A 25,515-nucleotide genomic window follows, 5' to 3' on the forward strand; every position below is an offset into this window, starting at 1 on the left:
TTCATCCAGACACAGAAAGCATTCCCTTTTATTCTGGCGGTCGTTGCCTTAAACCTCTAGAGATTCAGCAACTATGCTGAAAATGCTGAACTAAATCAGACTTAAAATGAGATTTGTCAGGTCAGTAAGAATACAGCTACGCTATGTTGAAACTAAACTGAGAAATGTTGTGTTACCTCTGGTTATCCTGTAGCTTGGGTCCAAATTGTGTTTGTCTATACCTGCACAACATCAAATTTTAAACTATTTCATGGGTGAGTTAGTCTGAACCTGGATAACTTGAACTGTAAACCATTTTATGACTGAGTTCCTGACCTGGCATGTCTGAGTCAAGTTACGGCCAAAGTCATTAACAAGCAGAGCATCGGAAGGTACCTTTTAAAATCCCAGGCTGGGGCAAGCAGACCACTTTGGGAGATGTTATGTGTAGCGCACTCGTGTCTGAAGGCCTCAGCCGCACCACGCCACGCGTTTCTGGCATAGGCATTTTGTGATGGTGAGGATGATTTCTTTGCAATGTAATCTAATGAATTTGCAATCTGATGTATGGGCAGACCACCAAGCTACCAGAAGAGAGTGCAGCAGCAGTAAGTTGCTTTGTAACCTTCCACCTGCTCACCAGTACTTGCCTGCCACTCAGTGAAAGACTAACTGATGAAAGAGTAACTGATGTTTCCCCTGGCCTATCACAACACAAACACTAGCAAAAGGACAGCTACAGGCAGTTGCCCAGGCCAGTGGCATGTTCATGGCAAGTTACATCTTTGCCCATATTCTAGGAGACCAGATATATGCAGGGAGGAGGGGGAGAGAGGAGAGCAGGAACAGAGTTTACAGTGATTTATCACAAGGCAGATGGTGTGCTCAGGAAAAGACCTCATGATTTCCAGCTCTCAGGCTTGTGCCCCAGCCACTAGATAGGGTAAGAACGGAAATTTTGTGCTGAGGCCAACCGAAAGGGACCCCTCTCAGCTTCAGGAGCACAAAAAAACCCACCTAAGCAGTGATGCTTAGGACAGTGGAAAAAAAACCTGTGACCTCGAAAATTTTCCACAGTGGGATGCAGCTTGCTGGGCTGGGGGACAGTGTATGTGGTACCCTAGGCCTAGGTGAACTTATACTCACCTTTCAGTTAAAATACTTTGCAAACGTCTTTTTTTTCTGCACTCAAATTTAATTAGAATGGCTTAAAACCTACTAAAAACAGAGTCGTTTCCCTTTTACAAACATAGCATTTGTAATCAAAATACAGATGTAAAAGTACATGGAAAAAAAGGAAACTGAGCTTGATGTAGCTTTGTTTTAGGGAGAAAAAATAACATAATTCAATAAGACTAGCTCAAACTCTCTGATTAAAGCTTTTTTAACATAACAGATAGGAAAGCTGAGATCTACACTGAGATAAAGATAAGTTAGTACAGATCAAAGAGTTTGTATTCATGCCAGCTAAATTAAATGACAGGATGTGGTAAAGTGCTGGGTACCATATCTGGTTACTTTATGTACAAAGGTTTATTTGCTAAATGCAGAGAGATATATACATATATTAGGTTAGATGCATTTATATAAGGAAACTGTAGAAATAAATTGAAAGCAATCTCCCATACTTAGAGTATTTGTTCTGACACTGTTGCAAGATAGCATTTCTTCCAATTAATATATAAAGCTGTAATTTTTTATAGTTGTCTCTCTCACAAAGACTGTGGAACTAAATTGTGTTAGAAATTGAGATTTTGTTTTAAACGCATTACCATTCCACAGTTCTCACTTGTTCGCTCCTGTGGATAAACTCAATAGAACCATATACTTCATTCTGCAATTTCATTTTAACACGAAGCCTAGGGTAATTTTAGGAGTAAATGAGAATTTGGACTCAAATTATAGTTGTCTTTTAAAAGTCATTTTTATATTTAAGGCCCCTAAAGTACTTTACTTTTATGTGATAAAATATGTCTCCAGCAGTCTTTTTATGCCATAAAAACAGAAATATCCTCATATATCCAGAGATATTCCAGTAAAAATAGGATGAGAAATAAAGTGACCTGCTTTCCTGCCTGAGGAATCTTCTTGAATCTCTGTGTTCTCATGTTTTCACGTGTCGTTTTTAATGCAGCTTTCCTAAGGGCTTAGGGCTGTTCTGGAGCTAAGGTCAGGTGGCGGAAGCCACCTTGAGCAGACAGACAACGTCGCATTTTTATTACGTATCTCTTTAATCAATTGGGCTCAGAGGAAGCACAAGAGATGGAAGAAGAGCGGGAACTGGCTTCTAGAAAATTAATGGACAGTGCTTAGTAATCTGTATTGCTGGGACACCAAGGATGTATACAACTATGCCGTATATTCAGTGTTGAGAAAGTTTCTCTTGCTAGCAGTAGGTTTCACTACTGTTCTTTTCTATCCCTAGTGACCTACTGCATCCAAGCATGGTAAAATAGAAAGCCTGCTCTGTTGCTGTCTGTTGAGTTTTCATCAAATGCTCAAAAGCAAAGTGCTTCAGAGCTGTTTCATATGTGCACTGCAAGCCAGAGGAAAAACAGGTATGTTTTAGAAAAAACAGCGGGGCACTCAAAAGGTAAGGCAGCATGAATACAAATCTGGCTCTTTCTAAAAGAGAACCTGTGCAAAATTGGGATTTCAGACTGTGAAACTCAATCTCTGTGTTGCTTGGCTGTTTGTTCTAACTGTGCAGTGCTGGTAACTCTGAACTGGGTTGGGTAGCAAAGTGAAAAGGTAAAAATGAATTTGAATGCTTGTATTTGAGCTATTTGTGAACCAGCAGTTCTCATTTTGGAAGCCAATTAACCAAACCGGAAAAGGAAAGGTGTTGGAAAAGCTCAAAATCATGTTGTCTTCCTGACAACCTGTATGTGCTTGGGGCCTGTTTAACCACTTTTTGCATGGAAGCATGCTGCATCATTGTAATTCTGTTGTTCAGACCAGTGTAGCACTGGTTTCTGAGTCATAAAAACAAGTCAGGGCAATGATACCTTGACTGCTGGTGGCAGGCAGTAAATGTCACTATGAGCTGAACAGAAGCCTTAGCAAGTATTTGGTAGGCTGTGCGAGAGGATTTAGTGTGCATGGCCTGCTGAAAACTGTCCCTTTCCAAGGGATAGGAACTAGGAACAACAGCAAAGCATAGTCACTCTGACTACTGATTTTGCAGTCCAGCACTAACACAGAGCAGCTCCATGTCCCTACTAGAAGTCATCACTCTCTGCCAGCTCTACTCCTTACATTCCTTTCCTAAACTTCTGCACACGTCCCTTGGGGAAGCAAGAGGGCTGGCCAGCTCTTTGGTCTTACTCTGAGTGGCCGCTCTTACACGTCACGCACGCTATGCAACAGGAGGATATGGGAGGAAGAGGACGTGAACATCAGGAAGGGAAAACACAGCAGGATGCAAAGGTGCCACAGGCCCATGCCACTGCACAGTGCAAGGCAGCAGGAAGAGCCTGCTCCCTGTATGTGCTGAACAGGCTGCAAAGTCCTGCCCTGTTAAGCTACACCAGAAAGAAACACAAAGGAGAGATCCTGTCATCTCTGTAGGAAGACTGATGACTCAGAAAATGAGAGGTTTAACATTGGATGCAACCGAACTGATTTCATTAGCTGCCCCTACATTTTATTGTTATTTTTTCATTGTTGCTGCAGTGCTGCCTAGAAACCTGAGCCTCACAGCGCTCCAAGCTGGAAATACTCGTAAGAAGATCGTCTCCGCCTCAGACAGCTTACACAATAGGCAAAAGACAAAAGATGAGGACAGCTGGATGAAAAAGCCTTTAATACACAAAGGGTATCATTGCTGTTGGATTATATCTGGTGGACAAAAGCAGAACAAGCTGGAGCAACATCCCAGCAAAATCAGAGCCGTGAACAGCTACAAAGGCAGTACTAAGAGGTGCGCAGTCCCGCTATACCATATGACATAGGGAAGGGGGTAATGGCGTAAAGCTCCCTTCGTCCTCTCAGCACATCCACAACTAAGAAGAAGAAGGATTCAAGGCGTTTCACCACATGTAGTCACTCACATCTGTGCAAGGTGAGGATAAAGCAGCACTCTGTGGATGGAAACGACCACACAAAAAATCAGGTCCTCAATATTTTTGGAGATGCAGAAATTGCCACTGGTGGGTTCTAACGCAAGCAGCCCCTGCCTGTAGGAGGAAGAACTGCACACAGCTGTGAGTTGTGAACTTACCCAGTAATTTACTTCAAAGCAACAACAGTTTTTGTCCAAGACTGTAACAGACAGTCTAATAGTGGGTAACTGATAAAACCCAATCTGGTATTACAGGCTGAGCTGCTATTTCTGAATCACTGCCACACAAAGCGGTCCCATCAGGTCTCAACTGATTGTGTGTGCAGTTCTGTGGGACTTACTGCCATTCTGCAGCCCATCTGTCCTGTAGCTTCAGAGCATATCTTAAATGTTTCATAACCTTAAAATCCCAAGCAGTTCAGGAGAGCTTGTCTCTGCTTGTTTTATTTATGTTGCTGACGGGCTTCTCATAGTGATGCAATAACAGATTCAGCTTCACTGTCACCCTTAAGAAGGTCAGGGTGAAATGTTCTGATCAGGAAATATCTTGAAACACTAGCAACTGAGGAAGGAGCCACAAAATAGGTCTGGGAAGGGAACCCCCAATCTGTGTATTCTGGACAGGCCGTTTCTGTGGCAAAGCTCAGCAGAGGAGGGAAACTCAGAGTTGCCATCCAGCTCTCTCTGCACATCCTCTGGGTATGAAGATGGTGCCTATTGGTGAGTAAAGATATACTAACATTCTAGAAGGAGGAGAGCACATGCAGGAGGGAAGGGAATTTTTTTCAATGTAGAGAAAACTAGAGCAGACACATCTGTTCCAGAGGCTACATCTGTACTAGTAAACTAAACAGCCCTCTTCTCCGGTTCTGTGACCAGCTGGCACAGTTCATGACCATGCTGTTACACTGAGCTTGACTCCAAAACAGGGTTGCCACGTGCAGACCGCTTCCTGGGAATGGCTCCTCCTCACGCTACAATCCTGCATCATGCTAGCAAATTGTCGGGCCACTGCTAGTCGGCCCAGGTCAAAACCATGCCCAGGATGACACTCACAATTCAGCACAGTCGTTCAAGTTCTGTACTCCGCTACTGTTTCGTTTATTAACATAGCCATAGCCAAAGAGTGTTACAGAGAAGAGAAATTTTGCAGTGATCCCCTTTGCTACAAGGTCCTGCAAAACTCTGTCTTTGCTGGCAATTACCATGTTGGTGGCTCAGAAGGAGAAAGGCCAGAGCCTGGGATAGCTACTCACTGCCCTTGAGACCCTGGATACTTCTGCAGCTGCCAAGCAACACTGTCCAGTGTCCTCTGTGGATGGTACGGAGCAACTGCAAGGGCAGGCTGTGCAGCAAGGAGCAAGTCCTCCCAAAAGGGCAAGGAAAGAAAATCCTGTACAGCCAAGGCTGGAACCAGCCAAGTCACCAAACAGCTCTGAACTAGCTCCACAGAAATCCCTTCTGGTCTTTCCCCCGGGCCCAACCTGGACTGCCACAGGCAGTCCCACAGTTGTGCTTTACATGGCACAAAAAGTTTCAGCTTTCAGCTCCTGCCTGAACAACAGCTGCCCTCGCCAAAAGTACTGGGACTTGTTTTGCTACTACAAAATAACTTGTGTGCACACAAGCTTTAAATAGGCTCCAGACAAACAGACTGCGATCTGGAGATCCTTTGAGAAGTGGGCACTTGTTCTCTTCAGAGAGTGCCTACTACTGAAAATACAGCAGCAATAGTATCAGAAGCAAGAAACTGCAGGCTTAATAATTGAAAAAAACTATTAAGTCGATATACTTCCTGTCAGTTTGTCGATATAGACTTTACAATTAGACAACTTTATTACAATGATGAATATCCAGAGCATAAGTTAGTAGCGCCTTGCTTATAAATCAGCAAGTTTAGCCAAACAATCCATATTTGCTATTTAATATATTTGACGGCAGTAATTTAGGGAAGATAAACTGAGCTTTACTGGCAATCTGTACCTGCTCTGTCTGAAGCTATGACTGCAGTAGGACAGGTGCCTTTCTTCCACACAATTCCCCATCTTCCATGACCCAGTCCCATGATACCCCAAACAGTACCAGTGGGTGTTTGCATGTGAAGAGGCAAGTGCTGGTGAACATCCAACTGTTACTACGTGCTCCACACCTCATAGACTTGTCCATTTTCTCCCTGCTTCAACTCTGCCCTGAGATCTGGAGTTACAGCTGCTGTCTGTGTAGCCACCTGTTTGGGCCCATCCACGTTTTTCTTCTGATCCTGCATTCTTCTGTCAATTCCTCTGCTAAATCAGAACATGCTTCTATGAGTCACTAGCAACAATCCTGTCCTCTGAACCCTACGGCTGGCACTGGTGTTATTTTGCTTCCTTTGCAAACATTCAGCCAACAAGGTAGCGTGTTTGCTGTCACCACTAGCTGTGCCACCAAAATAAATTATCATTATATATCATGTGGTAACTTGCTAACTCTCTTCATGTACTTTCACTATAAACTCCTTTGGGCAGCAAGTAACTTTTCTAAACTGCACGATTGGATTGCACAAGCAGTATTTATAAACAAATACGGTTCACATGTGAGCTGTTCCACAGGGTAAATTCTCAAAAGCTGGCACACTAAATTTTTTTCTCAGTCCTTTCTTCTGTCTTATGGTTCTTGTGTTGCCAGTTCTGGTTTTGAATACCTTACATATCATAGCTGGACTTCAGAAAAACAAGGACAACAGGTGATGCTTCACCCACCTCAACCCTGCACTGCATTGCTGCTTCACATAGAGTTATCACTTGCTTTCCTTTGCTTAAAATTCAGTCTAAGTAATAGCTAAGCCTTAATGTGTGTGTTGTGATGGAAGTTATACAGTAGCCAAACGTAGGCAACCTTCACAGAAATCTTGGAGGGCTTTCATCTCTAAGGACCTGTACAAACAATGAAAGTCAAAGCAACTGCACTGATATGAAAAGAAGAAGCCTTGATTTGTAATAGCTGGGGATCTGGGCCACAGCTGGTAAAAACTATGCGACACATACCTATATCCTGGCTGCGGTCATGCCCGTAAACAGATCCTGCTCTTTTATGAGCATACAGGGATGATATACACAGAAAACAAGAGAGAGCTGCCAAGCACGTATATTTATTAAATATGGTTGCTTTGCAGCAGTGCCAAACTTGGTAGCACATTGCATTCCCTCCCCCTGGGCTAGGCAGGGGGGTTCCGTAGCGCGCCTCGGTGCTGCGTCCCCGAGGACTTGGCCCTGCGCATTTCATCTCTGACGCGTTATGATTTTATTTAGAACATGCTTTATTTCTACAGCCGCCAGGCCGCAGAGGCAAGGTGCCAGCCTTCAGCAAGAGGGGGACGGACTATAATTAGAGCAGGCTGGGCTACCACAGGCAGCCTTTGGTCTGCTTAAGTTTCTTGTTTAGCTTAGGTAGGATCAGAAATCTAATCAGGAGGAGTTACAGCACAGCGCAGGCACTAGCAACAGCTCTTCTGTCCAGTCAGTTACTATCTTCTATTTTTTAGGTACCCAGATACAGCCACTCACCTTTCCTTAACAAGAACAGCACTACCATTCATCTGTGCTTTCTTCCAGCTCTCTTAGTTTTCTGCAAACTCTCACCATGCAAACCGTCACAAATTTTCATGAAACTAGCTGTTCATAAGGGAAACGCATTCCTCCATTCGTAAAACAATAAATAAAATGAAACCCCAAAATTAAGTGGCCAGAGGTAACACAAATTTCATCTTTTTGAGGCTCACGGAGCTTTAAGAAGAGATGTTTACTAGTTCTTGCTCTAATTTGTATCACCATCGTCTAGGCTCACTAGGGGCTATCCCTGGAGTTGTTTGTACAAAGCAGGAACATTGTTGCTGCAGGGCAAATACACAAAAATATCTTCAAGAGCCCAGGCCAGCACCCGAGTTATTTGTTTTCCTCATAGGTATTTATACTGAGCTTTTTCTTCCCTCATTTTGTGCTTGTCTCAGAATATTATTAGAGAGAGAAACCATACTTTCACAGATTTCTGCTGCCTAGCATAGCTTTCAGTGAGTATATTTTATTTATAGCACAAAGCTAATGGAGGTCATCTTTTAACAGTGCATTTTAGACTCAAACAGTTGAGCTGGTTCCTTGAAAAGCTAGGGGTGTGGAGTTCAAAGAGGATTGCAGAGCAGTAGTTCCCCCATTTCCTCACCCTCCAGGACGCACTCCTAAGAGGGACAACATTGAAAATAATTTAAGGACACATTATCTCAGTGTTATGCTATGCATCCAAGCAGATGGGATTGCTTACGTCAACAAAAATTAAACACCAAATATTATACTTGCAAGCAAATCGTCAAGTCTTAGGGAGACAGCTGGATCTCATAAATCTTCACCTTCTACCAAATATTTAGTCTACATCCTTTGAAAGAGCACTTGTGGGCCTGCGTACCTCTAACACGCTACACAACCTGCTGCTCGTCTGCGAAGCCAGAGCAAAACCTGCCTGTGTACCTGTGCCACAAAAGAGGTTAGCACCGCACATTTTCGGCAGGCAGGCAGACCTCTAGCCCCTGCCCAGGGATCTCAAAATTGTGGGTTCTGCCAAGGCTACAAAGCTTTGGTGTGTGCCCACAGCACCAGGGGCCTTTTCCTCCATGGGCACAGACACCCCCATGGCTCCAGCCATGCCAGGACAACTTCCCACTGTCAAGCCCCCAGACTAGGCATCTCCTTCGTGGCAGGACAGATTCCCACAAGTCAAACCTAAGAGCTGGTTTACAGGAAGTAAGTTTTTCTTATACTTTCAGATGCATCCCTGCTTATTACTATCAGTTACAGTTATTGTGGCTTCATCACTGCTGGCACTTGCTGAACCAAGGATAAAACACCATAAATTTGAAGGCTAGAAGCTGAGTACTGCTGGCCTACAAAAACCCATGGACCCAACAGACACACTGAGCTCATGGTTTATCGCAATTTTTCTCCTGGCCCCTCTCTCCAGGCATTAATGATTTTTCAGTTCCACAAAGTTTAATAGCCTGCAAGCATTTTCTGCTCACAGGTGCCTCTTCCCTCTGCATATTTAATCAATTAACATATGAAGGAGCTATAAGGACAACTGCACCTCACTTGTATTTAGCTTGGATCTTGTCAGACTTGGAAGTCAAGTGACTTCCAGCTCAAGGTTTGTAGGCCTCAAGCTCCCCAAGAATACCTGTTGGTTTAACCACTGATGACAGTCATCCTGTGCCAACCACTGGCGTGGTAAAAAGGTAAACGCTTTTGAACCCTGAAACGTTCTGCTGAATTCCTGTAGTAAGAGGACAGAGCTGATTAATAACGTGCAGGCATATTTGAGTCTCGTTTCCCTTTTAAGTCTGTGACTTAGCAAGCCCAATACCACTCTTCTGTCATAAGCTGTTATTTGGTGGGGGGGAAGGTTATTCCTAGGCTTAGGGGAGCTGGTTGGACACTGTAATTTCTTGTTACAAGTAACAGTAACTGCATAAAACTTTAGCAACCTCCAGTTTATATCCATTAGCACCATTCAACCTGCCTTGCCCACTAGCACCATTCAACCTGCCTTGCCCACTAGCATATGACTTGTTGCACTAGAGTACTTATCAGGGAGGAGAAAAATAGCTTTGGTAATAAATTTCAAAGCTATTCCCCAACAGCTTGAGGACTCCTCATAGTGCCAGGTCTGTGTATTTGCCATCTCTCTCACTACCTATCCAACACGCTGATCTCCACTCCCTCCTCTTAACCAGAACCCTGAACCCCTACTTGATCTTGGCCCTAATGTCGCCTTAACCCCACAGCTCCTCACCTCTCATTTCAAGCCAGTTTCCCTCTCCACTTCCAACGGTCTCTGGCTTCCACACTCCGTCCCTTACTTGCCGCTTTCCCATACCTTAACTGTCAGCAGCATTTGGCAGTTTGCTCTTCTTCCTGCATCTTGCTCGGATGCCAGCTGGTGGCAGGACCAGTAACAGACATAAAGCCCAGCAGCCTCTCTCTCAGCAGAGCAGTGTGTGGTTCTCAGGAGCAGTCCCTGGAAAGCAGACTTGATGCAGCACAGGCGACTCACCTTTGTCAAATATCAATTCCTCTTCCCAAAGCCAGCGTGTGCTGCAGCCAGTTTATGTTTAAATCAGAAAAGAAACACATTGCAGATAAGGGGAATTTCAAAGAGAATTTCAGGTACAACTACAGTAACAAACTACTCAATCACATCAGGTTTTGGAGAACCATAGTGAATCTGATAAAGAAAAGACAGTACTTTGAATGCCATATAAAGTTGTTCACGACGGAGGGAAATTCTAGTAACTTTTCCTGCAAAATGATGACGTTTTATCTAAGTACTGCAAACCATCCTTGTAAACCCATACATTCCTTCTCCACAGCTCTAGATGTTTGAATAATATACTTTGTCCGTATTAAAACGACACTCCAGAGAGTTTTATTTGTAGACTACCATTACAAACAGATATAAAACCAACAGAACATAAAAACTTGTTACAAAAATAAACTAAAGCAATAAAACAGTGCATTTTGCTCAACAGTTTAATTTCAATACCATCTTCAAGAAAAGTTTACTCCATCAAACCTGAATATTTCAGTATTCATTATAGCTTCTATGGCGTATTTAAGAACCTAAGTCACTTTAACAAACATTCTATCTAATACAATCAAGTAAGCACAAGGAGTTTCTATGAAGGATCATATAATAGTTTCCATAGCCTAAATGTGTATGGACAATACTATTTAGAAAAAAAGTCAAACCATTTAACAAGGTGAGCATATTTGCACTGTGGTTAAACTGAAAACAAACAATTCAAAATAATTTCTGAACTTACAAGTTGTGATAAAACAAAGGCACGTTTCATTTTAACGTAAATTCACACTTCAAGAAGGTAAAAAGTTTTGTGCCTAGGCAACTTGTTCAAGTCATTGCAGCACAATCAAACAACTCCAATAGCATGTTTCTGAACTTTCAATAGAAAGATCTGGTTTCGAGTTCTTTAATCCAGTTTTAATAAGGGAGAAATTAAATTAGAAACAGGAGGGTTCTCCCTCCCATATTTTCAGACTGTAAATTATATTGCTTTCTCATTGGAAATCTTAGTTTTCCTGTCAAACTTTGTTAAGTTTGGTAACTATCAGTACCCTCACGGTTTGGTCAAATGCACCACAGACACACAGTCCCTTTTTGTCAGGGCTCCAGTCTAGGCTAGAAATCGGCTGTGTTGACAAAGTTACGTTCTGCAAGAGGCTGACAGAACCTGCCACCCCCATCTCAGCTCCTTCAGAATCCTTCTTTGAGCGCTGAGCAGGGTATTCACTGGCAATAAGAAAAGTAAAACATGCATTTTAAATTTAATTATACAAACATGATCATCCTTTTCATTTTCAAAAGCCCAACGAGAAGGGTTTCCTCTGTTCTCAAGATGAGGCAAGCAAGCATCTTAAGAATAATGAATCATTACATCCAGCTACATCCACACTGCATTCTCAGTGAATATTTAATGATGCAATTCATCACTGTTCACAGAATCCAATGGGGTGAGAGATTTGCAGAGACAAACAAACAGTCCAGACCAGGCAGTCCGACCTGAAGGATCTCACTCACAGTCATACTGTACACAGGGGCAGCGTACACAGCGCTTGTACGGTCCTTAGATCTAGCACACTCTGGCATGGAGGAAGGGGTTGGGAACATGATGAAGTCCCACTTTGTTCAGAATTAGCCCTTCAGTATGAGGGCATTATGAACAGTGGACACAACAAGGCAGGAAGTTTTGAATTCTGACACCTCTCTCCCGTACCTCCGTATTTTTCAACTGCTTGACTTTTGCCACAGGCAAGAAAATCACATCTCAGCAATCCCTATGAAACATAAGGGTAATTGTGACCTACTTCACTGCATTATGATGATTAAATTATTTTGGCATGGAACTGAGAAGATGTAAAGATAAGAATTATTATAGGCTTGGCTTTCAATATTTTTCTCAGCCATAACTGCTACCATACAAGAATTTTAAGAAATCCATTTTCTTCCATTTATCAGCCTGTGAACTGAGAATATAATTGGATCTCAATTACGTTAAGATAAGTGACAAGGGCACAATTCACCTATGCTGTCGTCAATCACATTCTTTTAGGGATTAATGTAGGCTTCAGCATCAAGTAGTGACACAGAAATCACTTTTCTACTGCACTGGTAAACAGTAATTTTAACTAGATAAACCGAGCTTGGGAGCAGGACCAACTCATTGTTTTCAGGAAGATTCTTTCATAAAAGAATATATGGTTGTTTTGGTTTCTTATTTCCCCTTCTGTAAAATGGAGAGTGATCACTTACTATTTCCAGAGATGAAGGCTCCCAGCTCCTCCACTCGTCATAAATATATCTCTGTTCTGTGGAAGGTGCCGAACCTGCCACATGGTAGATTTGTGAGCCTAATAAAAAACAGCATTGCATGGAAGTCAGTTACAGATTATCTTCACGAGAAAGGATGCAGGATCTTAAACTGCAATCACCTGTGTGAACAGAATCCAGCCTTCTGGCGGCGGACCCCGGAACATCCATTCTGAGATACCTTCCCTTCCTCCTGCCTTAAAGCCCGCTGCCGCAGGAGCAGCCTGTTCCCACCCAGGGGGAATCAAGTCAGGCCTCCAGTGCACCCCATCCTCTGCAGGGACACAGCAGCAGCCCTACCAAGGCTACCACCACCTTGATGGAGTCAACCCACGCATACACTTCAGCTTTGTCAGCGCTGGCTAAGCGAGCGTGAAGTGGCTGCGTAAAAACGTACTTTGGAACTGCTCTGTACCTACAGGATTCCCAAGCTCTTAGGTGATGCAGTCACCACAATGTTAATTTTAAGAGATAGACACTAAAATCATTATTGCAAGAGAACATATTACAAACACTACAAACACTATGCAAACCTGACAAACATATCAACAAATCAAATATAAATCAAGTCTGGGCGCAGAGCAAAATCGCATAGCAACAGAAATTACTTGAAGAAAAACCCCTACACACTTATCCTGACTTAACGCATATCTGTCTACAAACGTCCAAAAGGAAGAGTTTAACTGCAACAAATGAACGATAAGGATTTCGTTTTCACATTTTGACTATTACAAGCACTAATTCAGTAAATGCTTCTGTGTTAACTAATCAAGATACTTCCAATATCTTATTTGCTTTCAACGGGGATGTGGAAAACAGGAATTTAAAGATACTAGATTGACACTGAAGTTTTTCCTAATTTAGGCAGTCCTGGGGAACTTCGTCATTAAAGCTCCTTCTCACTAATCATCAGCAAATCTTTTTCACGAAAACTGCTGCTGCTTTATAAAGCGCTTGTACTAACCAACACAGTGGTCACGGATGGAAAAAAAAAAAAAAAAGATATCAGAATTCTCCACACACAACATCCTCCAGGCCAGTCTCTCCTAAGTCTCTCTCTGCTCATTCCCAATATCCCAACTACTTGGTTCTGAAGCAAAAAAAATGATTTTTATGAATTATATGAAGCCTAGTCACTGCAGGAAAAAAAGCAGTTGCAGAGCGCTAACTTTATTTTGGGATACAGTTAAGATTCAAATCTGCATGATCATCACAATTTGATATGGCCGCCAATAAACATGACTGCAAGACTAGGGGCACTGTTGAGTGCACAGAGGTGCAGAGGACCAAAAGACCAGAGAAGCCCAAATATCAGTTTATAAAAGGGAGGAAGGCTTGCCGAGCGCTGGCAGTGCGATGCACCAGAGGAGTCCTTTCACTGCTCACACCAGGGGCCACGCCAGCCAGCTATGTCGCTGCATACATAGTTCTTGCCCCAGTAACCTGGGCATCTATTAGATATCACAGACAACAGTTTTAAACCTGTAGTGTTTCCAGATACTTTAGCAACATATATTCAAAGTTTCTCACATAGCAAGACGTTCTTCGACTCCTCATACCTTTTCCGAAACAGAAGCAAAACCTTTGGTTGGATGCTGAGTTCTCATATCAAAAACATGAAACTTTCCCTCAAGTGATGTGGCCACTAGCTTGTTCATGTTTACATCTTTCCTGTCAAACTCCACACTGCAAACCTGGAAATACAACAATAGACACATTCAAGCTTGAAATTCAGCCACCGATAAAAAAATTTTTTCAGATTTGTAAATATATAATCTAATCATTTGTCACTTTTACAATGACAATAACAACGTCACCAACTTGGAAATAACAAGATTCAAAAAGATCATCTAAAAACATGAATCCACCAAAACAGTTTACTGATAAAATACCTCATGCTATCCAGACTTAAGAACTTCAGAGGTACAATCTGCTGAACTTGCGAAAAACAATTCCTTGGTACAATCCCAGAAGAAAAGTCTTCTGAGTAGATTTTCAGTAGACCAAGTGCCCTTTTAGTTTTTCCATCCTACATATAAGCTGGAATGAAAACATGCTTGTATGATACATTACCCCATTCTTAATATTGGTCTCCCATCGTAGTGACATGGTTTTTAAGTCAAACAATTTAATGTCCCCATTGTCATATCCAGCACATACAACACGTTCCTCTTGATTGTAAGCGTTTCCTGGACACAGAGAAAGAACTAATTAGAGTACAGGAAACCCCCTTTAGACGGTACGTTTCAGAAATCCTAAGTCTGCAGTTTCAACTTACAGAAAAAATATTACTATTGAAATATTAAGATTTAATGAACGGGCTGCTCTTCAAACCAGAAAGGTATAGAAAATACAGCTTCAAAACTGGTAGTCTGTTTCTTTAAACAATATGAGCAAAATCCTTATTCCCCTCCAAGTACTGATGAAATTACAAAGACTACTTCATCTGGATACACGCATCCTTGAGAAGTAGTTGGATTTGTTCACTGATAATAAATTCCTATGTCTGGTAAACAATGCACTACTAGGAGTTCAAGTAAACTGCAGCTACCTTTCATCTGAACAAACAAAAATGCTCTAAAATGCTCAAAAATACAAAAATGTATTAGCAAAAAAGGCAATTTTATAAAATTAAAATAATAAAAAACCCTATTCTTTCAGTAAATTCATATTGGCCTGAACACGCAAAACCAAAATGACCCAAAAGCCTGTGGGCAAGGCCAAATTGGCAGTTCACGTTACAACAGGGCAAAGGCAGCTCCAGCAAGAGGGACAGCTGCCTCTTTGCACAGCCCAACACGCCATCACAAAGCTCCGTGGACCTGCTCACGAGACCAAGCTGCAGCGGGCAGAATGTGGCTGTTGTAAATCATGCTCCTCAGACAGGACCACAGCAGCGTGGCAGAAAGCGAGTCGGAATCCTTAACCAGCCTCTCAAGCGTGAAACGTTCCTGAGATGATAAGAGTGTTCTGCAGGCAGACTTGAGGAGCCTCCCAGGAGGCCCTGGGAGCTACCATGGCCATCACTAGACACACACTGAAGCCAGTCTCCAAAAACTGACTCTCAGCTGACAGGATCAAGGAAGCACATCAGTGTCTGAAATAAGTTAGCTCTCAGATGAAGGGTACATAGGTCAAGATAAACCTGGCCTTGGCTCAAGCATCAGTAACTCAAAAGAAAATTAAAGGAAACATATGTTACTCTTATGTCACTCGTCAAAGCGAAAGACGAAGATGTCAACAGCAACGAGGATTATAGTTCCACCTTCTTGCCAAGGAATGTCATCTCCCTACTATCAATTTCATTCTTATAATCCATGCACTTCTTGACAGCGTGTAAAACTTACTTCCTGAGACTGGAGGCAGAAATGGAGCTAATCCAGAAATTCCAGCACAACAAGCATCTTGTTCTCATCAAAGGAAAAATGCTGGGCACACAACAAGCATCTCTGCTCTCTTTAATTAGCTCCTAGCTTCAAGGATTTTCTCTTAATATTAACGCCTGAATGTGTTAAAGATGGAACTATGCCACAACAGTGATTGCTTCTCTGTGCAGTGTAACAATTACACTCCTTCAGGACAACGCAGCTGAAAGTGATTTCAACTTCCAAGGCACAAAAATAAAACCCACACAGCTTTTCTGTGAAATGATTAACCAAAGAAGTTAAGATAACGAGTCCAAAACCAACTACCACAAAATTTGCTTCTTTTGAAAAAACAATACATTAAAAACGCATAAGTTTAACAACGGTGAAAAGCAAAATCCGCTACTGATGTATCCATACAAAATAAGTGTTCCATAACGTTGTGAAATACTTGATGACTGTCAAAGCACAGTTTGTATTAGAGGGAGGAATAGTTATAATCAGGTTATAATTTGGTTACCAAATGCTACTGTCCAGCAGTCTCTTCTGCTCTCTCCCTGTACAGGTTCCATATTAGCAACAGGAGTATCTTTCTGTCTTGGGTCCCATACCTTTACAGTTCCTGTAAAAGAATGACAAGGGATTTTGCATTATGGACAAACTGTCACACTGCCTTCATTTTCCCACTGAAGGCCTTTGCTCTTCAGCCTGCTCATTCAAAATGCTGTAGCATCTCTTTCAATTCCAGAAAGCCAGACTACACTTAGCGGTTGGAAAAAATAAAGCAGAAATGAAGGATATACTTTCCCTAGCGAGCATTTTGTATTTATTCTGCTTTGTATTCCTTCTGTTCCTTGCTCAGTGATATCTTCTACTAATCTACAGCTTCTAAAAGAATTACAGAAATTTTGTCCCAAGTAAGATTCAAGAGATAGCACAGGAAGAACCAGTTGCAACAGATTTCTAACTACTTCAGACGGCAGACTGTCCGCTGCCAAAGCTTACAGACTACTTTCTTGGAATAATTGAAAAGACTTTTAGAGTACACTAACTCACCATCTCGACTGCCAGTCACAATTTCTGGTGCACCTTCCCCAATTCCTAAGCCACCTACACCATCTATACTGTTTATGATTTCCTTATGAGCTTTCACAGAATATACTGGTATTTCAGGAGCTTCTAAATTCCTAGGCAAGAAAAAAAAGAACAGATAATATGGCATTTTCCTTGATGCTCAGGACTGGTATAAAAATGAGAGGAAACATAGTATGAGCACAACAGGTAAGAGCTCAGTTTCACACTGAGAACAAAACACTGGTATCAACATTCAGAACCTAGAATCTTTCACTGATTTGTTCTTTGGCTATTAATTTGGACAGCTCTGAAAGTTTTTGCTCAGTTCTAGACTTCCCTTTTTGTCAAGCTACTTGGGGGAATCATCACAGCCACCTCTAAGAACTGGTCTTTGTGTGGGGCTCAAAAAGAATCACACTGCAGATCAAAAATGCTCCCAATACCAATTTACTCCCCATAAGGATATAAGACAACTCTGTCCATCCATCCTCCTCCCATCTGACAACTGCTCTTCCAGTTCAAAGAAGAACTGAACCCAAGTATGGACTTTACGGATCCTGCCCACTGACTCTCGGCCTTTGAGAGCTCTTCCTAATTTTATTTTGAATTTTTAATTTCCCTTCAACTAATACCCAACCCACATCATTGCTCGTATTCCAACAAAATAGAATCAATGGTTCCTTGCCGAGGGAAATACAATAAAAAAAGTAAGTAGGGTCAAAAAAGTGTTTTTTTCATATCACTTTAATTTACCCTCACAAATTAATCAGGGACCTTAAAAACAATCTGAAATACTGAGACTAAAAAGTGTATGCAATCTAGCCATGAGATTTAGGTTGAAAATAGTCTCCTGTTCATACTCACACACCTATCCAAAAAAAGCCTCTTCTAATAGAAAAAAAGTACTTTTCCCCAAAAACAATTAAAGTTCCTTACAGATTTCTGTAGCTGAAAACAGAAGATGTAAATGAAACAGCGTTAAATTAAACTCCTGTGCAGCATTCTTTTTTATTGTGTGAAAAGAGGTGTGTTCCTGTACATTAGTCCATAAGGCTTGTGACTGGGCCCTAATTAACACAACACAGATCGCATTTTCTACAAAGAAAATAAGCCAAATACAGAAACATTAGTTCAAACAGAACACGTATAACATCAAATGAAAAAGCTTCAACAGAAAACGTAGTCTTACCATATATTAAGGTTTCCACCAAAATCTCCTGTAGCTAAGTATCTTTGCTGCAGCGATGTAGCACCAAAAGTTCCACATTTTAGAGGTTTAGCTTTTTCAATCTTTTTAAAAAAAAGGATATACTTTGTGTCAGCACATTAAAGTAACAGATCACAGACTGCAGAAGCTGATTCTTGAAAGCCCACTGGTGACAGATTTCCGTGAAACTTTCAGAGGTTATTCAGCCTAGAATACAATCAGAACACTCCCTGCCCAAAGGCAAAATTACACTTTTATTTCTAATCGCACAGAAAAGCAGCGACTTCAGTTTAATGGCCTTAACACAAACTCTCTCACCTCAGCTTGCTAACGACACTCCGAGACCAACAGCTCTGCTGTCTCTGCTGATTTGCAAATATAACATAGAGGGAACTGTAGCTCTCCGCAGAGCCCTGCTAGGACGCAGAGAAAGGGATCATTACAAGATTCTCTCTATTAGTCTGTAATAGCGTGGTTTATGTGCCTTTGATGTTTTGTCCCTACAGAACTGTATTAACAGAGGAAGCTGAGGTACTTGGGTGCCAGTGGGTCACGAGCTCCCACTGAGCACCTGAGCCACACGGCTGCTCCTGAAGATCAGCAAATCCTTAAAGGCTGGTTTCGTTTACAACCCTGCTGCTCCACGCGGACGTTCAAAAAGGCCACCGCCACGGAAGCGAGCGATGAAACCGTCGGCCAACAGAGCCGCGCACCCTTCCCACGCGCGGCCTGCTGCGGCCAGAGTGACGGGTTCACGCGTGGCGCAGCCCAGGGCCAGGCTGGGCCGGGCCTCCGCGCCAAACCCGAGAGCTCCCGGCTCTTCCTTCAGTGCGAACCGGGAAAGCAATGGATAACCCGACACCGGGCTATTAGGGTGAGGCAAATCGGAAACCTCTCAACATCGGAACTGGCGTTAGCACAGGCTACGGCCTCCCAGTACCGAGTCGGGAGAGGACCTAAAAGGCCCCCTCGGGCCCATCCACTTAAGAGGCCGTGAATTAAAGCTGGGCACAAAATGGAGCCCCCACCCCCAAAATGGAGGGCTCCCCTCGCAAAGTAACGGCCCGCGCATCGCCACAGCAACGGCCCCGCCCGGCCGGCGCGCTGCGCTCACCTGCCGCAGCAGCGCCAGGCGGCCACCCTGCAGCTCGTAGAGCTCCAGCACGCCGGCGCCGCGCGGGGCGCTGCCGAGGCAGAGCAGGCGCGCGCTGCGCGGCACCCACTTGCAGTCGAACACGGTGTAGCTCAGTGCCTGCTGCACGTGCGCCACCAGCTGCGGCCGCTCCAGACCCGCGCCCGACATTCCGAGCGCCCCCCGCCGCCGCCGCCGCCGCCGTGCCGGCACTGCCGGCACTGCCGCGGGCACCGCAGGAAGCGGGCGGCCCAGGCGGAAGCGGGCGGCCCAGGCGACTCCTTCCGGGGGCTGTTGGGGGCCACGTGGCCTCGCGCGGCAGCGCCGGGGCGGCGGTTGGAGCGCGCGCGCGCGACTCTCCGCAAAGGCTGAGTCGCCATGGAAACGGAGGAGGCTGCGGCCGCGGCCGCTGCCGGCGCCACGGAGAGCGGCTTCATGACCGTCGCGTCCAAGCGGAGCCGGCGGAAGCGGCGGGCGGGCGGCGGCGAGGAGGCGGCAGCGGTGGCGATGGACACGACGGGGCCGCGGCCGGGCAAGCGGCCCGCCTTCCCGCCCGTGGCCGCTGAGGCGTTGCGGGTGCGCGGGGCGGCGGCGCTGGGCCGGGGCCGGGGCCGGGGCGGCGGCGGCGGCCGAGCAGGAGCTCGGCGTATCGCGGCCGGCTGCTTCGCTGCGTCGCGCTGGGCCGCCACAGCCGTGCCCGGGCCGCGCTGTTCTTCGGGGTCCTCTGCAACAGGGGAAAGAACAGGCTGAGATGAGGAGGAGCTTTTTTGCTGCGCTGTATTCGCCACGTGACAATGACTTCTGGATTTTTTCCTTCTCTCTTTTTTTTTTTTTCCTTCTCTTCTGTGCTTTCTTTCTCTCGCTAGGTTGGAAATGATGAAATCAGGAAGATACCTGTGCCAGCTAACAGGTACACGCCATTAAAGGAGAATTGGATGAAAATATTCACGCCTGTCGTGGAACACTTGCAACTTCAAATCAGGTTTAATTTAAAAACAAGAAACGTTGAAATCAAGGTAAAGAGAGTTCTTTCTGTTCGCTGGGTTTTTTTTTTTCCTCAGAATGTTTTACATCATTTCTGGTCAACTAATAATTAAAATGCAATGTTTCTCTTCATAAGTATTCCTATTTTATTTCTTAAAGAGTTATAGCGAAGCGTTCTAAGAATACTTAGAAAAATGGTAAATAAGTTGTTTCACCTAACAAGAAAACCTGAGATCAAAATAAAACCTGTCAGTTAGTGCTTAGAAACAAGCATTTGATGCAAATAAGACTTAAAAGTCCACCTCTTCTAGAGCTGGCCTGCATAAACTGTTTTTTTCTGTCTTTGTTGGAGAAAATTTATTAGGGACCAAGATTCTTGTACCAATTCTCAGTGTTAGATGTGATTTTAGAATGCAGTATTTTGTGGATATTTAAGGCTACTGAATATTTAAGGTGCAGTTATGAGTTAATAGAGGTTTTTCAAGGGGCCACCAAAATGCCTGATGTCTTTTGTTCACAGTTGTAGATAATGGAATGTGGTTTAACAGCTTGTAATTTTTGTTTAATGGATTGCCCTGAAATAGTTCGGGGTACAGATACTATATATAATTGTAAATCTTGTGAACATTTTTATTTATTCGTCATTAATTCTTACTCGGACTAGTTATTTTAAACTGCATATCTAAAGCTTGTGCTATGTTTCTGATACATGAGTAATTGTTTTAGCGATATTAATGTGTAAGATTTTCAAATGTTTTGGGAAAATACAGACACGAATGGTAATTTTGCTTCTTAACCTTTAAATCTTACTGCAAGTGTGATGGTGGCTACAAGAGGGGGAAAAAAAAACATTGACAGCAGGTTGTGGCCAACTTACTAGGAATGGTAACATAACTATCCCTTATTTACACTTTCTAGAAATCACTGTGAGGAAAAGTTAGGGTAGAGCAGGAATGGTCTTGCAATTCTGCTGAGGGTCTTCAGTGGTTGAGGGTCAGCATTACGAGAAAGCACAAAGTTTATTCAGGCCTTTCAGTGAAAGGCAATATAGAAGGAGCATTACCTGCATGCGAATTTTTATGATTGGCCTTGACCTCTTAGATTTTTCAAGTCATGATCCTACTTGAATGGTCTTAATTTGCCAGCATAACTTCTTGTCTCACAGACTTGTCAAGAGACAAAGGATATAAGCGCTCTAACAAAAGCAGCTGATTTTGTGAAAGCATTCATACTTGGGTTTCAAGTTGAGGTGAGTCTTCCAACAGCTAGTTTGTGAGTTGCTTGAATTTGCTTGCTTGGAATCTTTGGCCTTTCTGCGAACTACAGCAAGTAAGAAATAATAAAACAGTATTTAGATGGTTTTCTAAAAAATAAACTTGTTTGAAATTGTGACCAAGGGGAAATCTAATTTCTTAAACTAGTTCAGAATCCTCAAGCAGCATAATCTTATGGCCAGTGATACTGTTCTTTAAAACTATGAAGTGGGGGAAATATCTTGTGATGTATGAGAGGTAAACGTGAAGCGATAAACTGCCTTTAAGCTACTCTGCACATGCAGAGACTGTTCATTTTGGTGTAGTCCAGGCCAATAACCATTACGCTGTTCAAAACTCAAACTTTACTTGCAGAGAACAGAAATACTTTTTGTGGCACGCTTGCACAGATTTTACCAGTGTTAAGTGGATCATGGGAGAATGGTGGGGCCTAAGCGTTTGCAGTGTTCTCTGTACAGAAATATAAGTTTATATTGCTATCGAAAAAGTAGTTGAACTGGTTTTTGTCAACTATTGTTTGACATGTTAAGTGGGGAAGTGTTATTGATGTGGTCTCTTTATACGTATAAAGAAAACACACATAATCTATAGCCTCGCAACTCTGTGTATTGCGGTACTGTAACAAACTCACTAACTGATCTGTTAATGTTTTAGGATGCTCTTGCTCTCATCAGATTAGATGATCTTTTTCTAGAATCCTTTGAAGTTACAGACGGTAAGTATTTTCAGCTGTGGTATTCTAGTAATTGTGTGTCATCTGTCAATACATTTTTTTTTTTTCTCTTCTCTTCCCCTAAAACCAAGTAGCTCCTTCAGAGTCAGTGACACTATAAGAAAGTGGCTCACTCTGCTCATGCTATTTATCCACAAGGATCAGGAAAACTTTCATACCAACACAGGATTATTGTCTAGGTGCGTGAGGATTCAAAGGGTTGTGGTCTTTGTGAAATGTCCTAACAAAACGCCCAGAACTGCTTTCTTAAAAGTATATCATCTCTGTCAAATTAATTTTCTGATTGAATTAATTTTTCTCATCATAGAAAGCTGTTCTTTAAACTTAAAGGTGACATGGTGTTTTTGGGAATAGCTCTATTAGATTTATTTATTTATTTTAAATTGAAATGGTATATTGGGCTCTGCTTCTCCCGATATTCTGGCAGAGAAGTAGATACAACAAACACTTACTGTTTAATATATTACTGGGACTGTTGGGAGCATGCCTCCTCAATCTTAACTGCCTGATAATGGAGAGACTGCCTTCCATTACAGTTCTGTATGAGAATTTCTTTCTGATACCAGAGACGACGTGGCCACGTACCATTAGATGTGATTTTTCACCTATATCGCTATAGGTGAATATAAATGCGTGTACATGTACATGCTCTGTGCATGTATATATACACGTATATATCTCACCTATAGTAAAGTTGCTTTGGTGTAACTTGGCTGTTTCAGTAACTTGCACAAAGAAGTGTCACAGAAATGCATGTGATGTTTTACTGCGTTTATTCTTTTAGTCAAACCTTTGAAAGGAGATCATCTGTCAAGAGCAATAGGAAGAATAGCTGGGAAAGGTGGAAAAACCAAGTTCACTATAGAAAACGTAACAAGAACACGCATAGTTCTTGCTGATGCGTAAGTATAGGCTTCCCTCCTCCTCCTAGACAGAGTGCAGTTTGTAAGCTTATCTATTTGATCCTCTAGAAACCAAGAATCCCTGAATGTTTGGAAATTCTCGTAGTGCAGTAGTAAGACAAATGATTTAAGGACTATAGTTAATGAATGCTATTTGTACATTTATTTAACCTTTTGTTATGAGACTGCTGACAACATGACGACAATTGGATGATTCTATGCAGCGTAAGAATTCTTTTATATGAATAATCAAAGCTGGATACCCCCCCAGCCCTGTAACAATGTTTTTCTCCCAAAACTGCTATACTGCTAAATTTACAAACTCTTAAATTTAGTGAAGTATTTATAAAAGAACAGGTTCTACCTCATGGGGTTTTCCTAATTACAACTGTAGAAAAGAATTCATACACTGATTTGAAGGTCTTTGTTCACTCCTAACCTCCAACTTGGATTCTCCATTAACTGTGTAATCTTTGAGTATTTTCCCCCTCCCCCCCCACCCCCACAGTAACTAATGCTACTTTGGCTGCTTTTTTTTGCAGGAAAATTCATATTTTAGGATCTTTTCAGAACATAAAAATGGCACGAACAGCAATTTGCAATCTAATTTTAGGTAGGTCCTGTTATCTAACCTTCTGTTCAGTACATGAAAATAGATTTTTGCAGTTTGAGAGAGGCTGCTTCATGTGGGTCTTAACTTTTGCCCCAGTGTTCCTACATACGCTTTTGGAGCAGGTGAGTTGCTGGGAGGTGGCTGTTGCCCTTAGAGAAGGGTGTGGGGTGGAGGGAGGGACCACTGTACTTGTTCTAGTTTGTTCCCCTCCTTTCCCCTGGGGCTTAGTTTCTGGCTGCAACACCCTCCTCATGCTGGAAAAGATTTTCAGCTTCAGGCGTTTGCTGTGGAGCTCCATGGGGGAATCCATCAGTGTGACAGAGGAACCCCACTGAGAACAAGAACGGACAAGAATGGGGAAGGGGCATTTTACAGAAGTGAGCTGCTGGAAGGCCTGGGCTCTCTTGCAGTGCAGTTGCCAGGTGAGCGGCCTTAGCCGCTCTGTACAGTGAGGTCTTCAGCACATCCTGGCCCTGTATGCTGCAGGTCAAGAACAAGCCTCAGTAGCCTCCATTCACAGCAGCAGTTGGGAGTTTGTTGCTTGCAGGAATAGGCAAGGTGGCTGATCCTGAGCATCCTTCTCACCTGTTCTCCACAGTGATGCAGACATAAGCAAGGGAACAAAACTTTTGGTTTTGTAACACACAGTGTCTTGTTTGCTGAATGATTTTACTTTTTCTTTCTGCAGGGAGTCCTCCATCCAAAGTTTATGGCAATATTAGGGCTGTGGCCAGCAGAGCAGCTGAAAGATTCTGAGAGGCGGAAGGGCTGCTGTACCAAGGACTGTGGCTGGGAATCTTGATTTCTGTATACATGAGCTATGTATTAATGGAGGCCTGGAGTTACAGCTGTACCTGCCCCATCTTCTACTTGATTTAGAAGCCCAGAAGATAACCAGGACTACTTGTGCAGTCCAGTCTCCTTCAGGCATACTGACTCAAGTATTTTAAGTCATTCTTCCTTGTGTATAGATATTAAAAAGTCTTTTATATTGGCTGTCTGTAGCAGAAGCATGGTTGATTGATTCTGCTTAAGCTTATTCTCAAACCAGAACGCTTCTCAACTAATTTTCTGAATAACTAATTTTCATGGTGCTACTGGAGAGAGTCCAGTGGAGGGCTACAAAGATGAGGAGGGGACTGGAGCATCTCTCTCCTCTGAAGAAAGGCTGAGAGAGCTGGGCCTGTTGAGCCTGGAGAAGAGAAGACAGAGGTGATCTGATCAATGTGTATAAGTATCTGAAGGGTGACAAGAGGATGAGGCCAATCTCTTCTCCGTAGTGCCCAGCAACAGGACAAGAGGCAAGGGGCAGAAACTGAACCACAGGAAGTTCCATCTAAACCTGAGAAAAAACTTCTTGACTGTGAGGGTGGCAGAGCCCTGGCACAGGTTGCCCAGAGAGGTTGTGGAGTCTCCTTCCCTGGAGATATTCAGAACCTGCCTGGACGTGATCCTGGGAAACATGCTCTAGAGGACCCTGCTTGAGCAGGGAGGTTGGACTAGATGATCTCCAGAGGTCCTGTCCAACCTAAACCATTCTGTGATTCTGTAATATTAAAGTATTAAGGCACTGCTCTCAGGACTTCTCAAAGGCTTTCTGAAGGCTCTGAAGAGCCTGTAAAGAAGTTAGCCTAGTTAAGTACTCATAACCATACAGCTCTGGATCAATACCTTCCTAGGAGAAGGAAGAGTCAAGTGTAATTCCAAGTGTTTAATGGCAGGCTGCCCAAAGACTCTAGGACTAGACCATCAGGTCAGCAGCTATCCCTTTCTGAGCAAG

General features: G+C 43.1%; 2 protein-coding genes across 3 annotated transcripts; one reads left to right on the forward strand and one right to left on the reverse strand.

The window, feature by feature from the left end:
- Positions 1 to 10,469: 10,469 nt before the first annotated feature.
- On the reverse strand, positions 10,470 to 19,515 carry DNAAF10 (dynein axonemal assembly factor 10). Of its 2 annotated transcripts, none has more exons than XM_068940734.1 (8): positions 19,212 to 19,515; positions 18,080 to 18,180; positions 16,873 to 17,003; positions 16,337 to 16,438; positions 14,525 to 14,640; positions 14,011 to 14,145; positions 12,395 to 12,492; positions 10,470 to 11,374 (listed from the first exon to the last, which is right to left on the reverse strand). In XM_068940734.1, the coding sequence occupies exons 1-8, from the start codon at positions 19,398 to 19,400 to the stop codon at positions 11,167 to 11,169; spliced, it is 1,080 nt and encodes a 359-aa protein (XP_068796835.1). In that variant the 5' UTR covers positions 19,401 to 19,515; the 3' UTR covers positions 10,470 to 11,166. The 2 variants fall into 2 exon arrangements, with proteins under 2 accessions (XP_068796835.1, XP_068796836.1); XM_068940735.1 differs by having other exon boundaries at positions 19,321 to 19,487.
- Positions 19,479 to 24,731, forward strand: PNO1 (partner of NOB1 homolog). The gene is made up of 7 exons (XM_068940747.1): positions 19,479 to 19,805; positions 20,096 to 20,245; positions 21,379 to 21,462; positions 22,142 to 22,202; positions 23,005 to 23,122; positions 23,665 to 23,735; positions 24,424 to 24,731. Exons 1-7 carry the CDS (start codon positions 19,608 to 19,610, stop codon positions 24,489 to 24,491), a joined length of 750 nt encoding a protein of 249 aa, XP_068796848.1. The 5' UTR covers positions 19,479 to 19,607; the 3' UTR covers positions 24,492 to 24,731.
- The last annotated feature ends 784 nt before the right edge of the window (positions 24,732 to 25,515 follow it).

This window comes from Struthio camelus, chromosome 3 (genome assembly GCF_040807025.1).
Source record: "Struthio camelus isolate bStrCam1 chromosome 3, bStrCam1.hap1, whole genome shotgun sequence".
Classification (NCBI taxonomy): Eukaryota; Metazoa; Chordata; class Aves; order Struthioniformes; family Struthionidae; genus Struthio; species Struthio camelus.

Excerpts from the sequence above, each read along its gene's own strand:
- DNAAF10 (XM_068940734.1), bottom strand. The coding sequence starts at position 19,400 with ATGTCGGGCGCGGGTCTGGAGCGGCCGCAGCTGGTGGCGCACGTGCAG. Across the intron at positions 18,181-19,211 it reads GCCTGGCGCTGCTGCGGCAG|ATTGAAAAAGCTAAACCTCT; the intron begins GTGAGCGCAGCG and ends TTTTTTAAAAAG. Across the intron at positions 16,439-16,872 it reads TGTGACTGGCAGTCGAGATG|GAACTGTAAAGGTATGGGAC; the intron begins GTGAGTTAGTGT and ends ATTCTTTTACAG.
- PNO1 (XM_068940747.1), top strand. The coding sequence starts at position 19,608 with ATGGAAACGGAGGAGGCTGCGGCCGCGGCCGCTGCCGGCGCCACGGAG. Across the intron at positions 21,463-22,141 it reads TACTTGGGTTTCAAGTTGAG|GATGCTCTTGCTCTCATCAG; the intron begins GTGAGTCTTCCA and ends TTAATGTTTTAG. Across the intron at positions 23,123-23,664 it reads CGCATAGTTCTTGCTGATGC|GAAAATTCATATTTTAGGAT; the intron begins GTAAGTATAGGC and ends TTTTTTTTGCAG.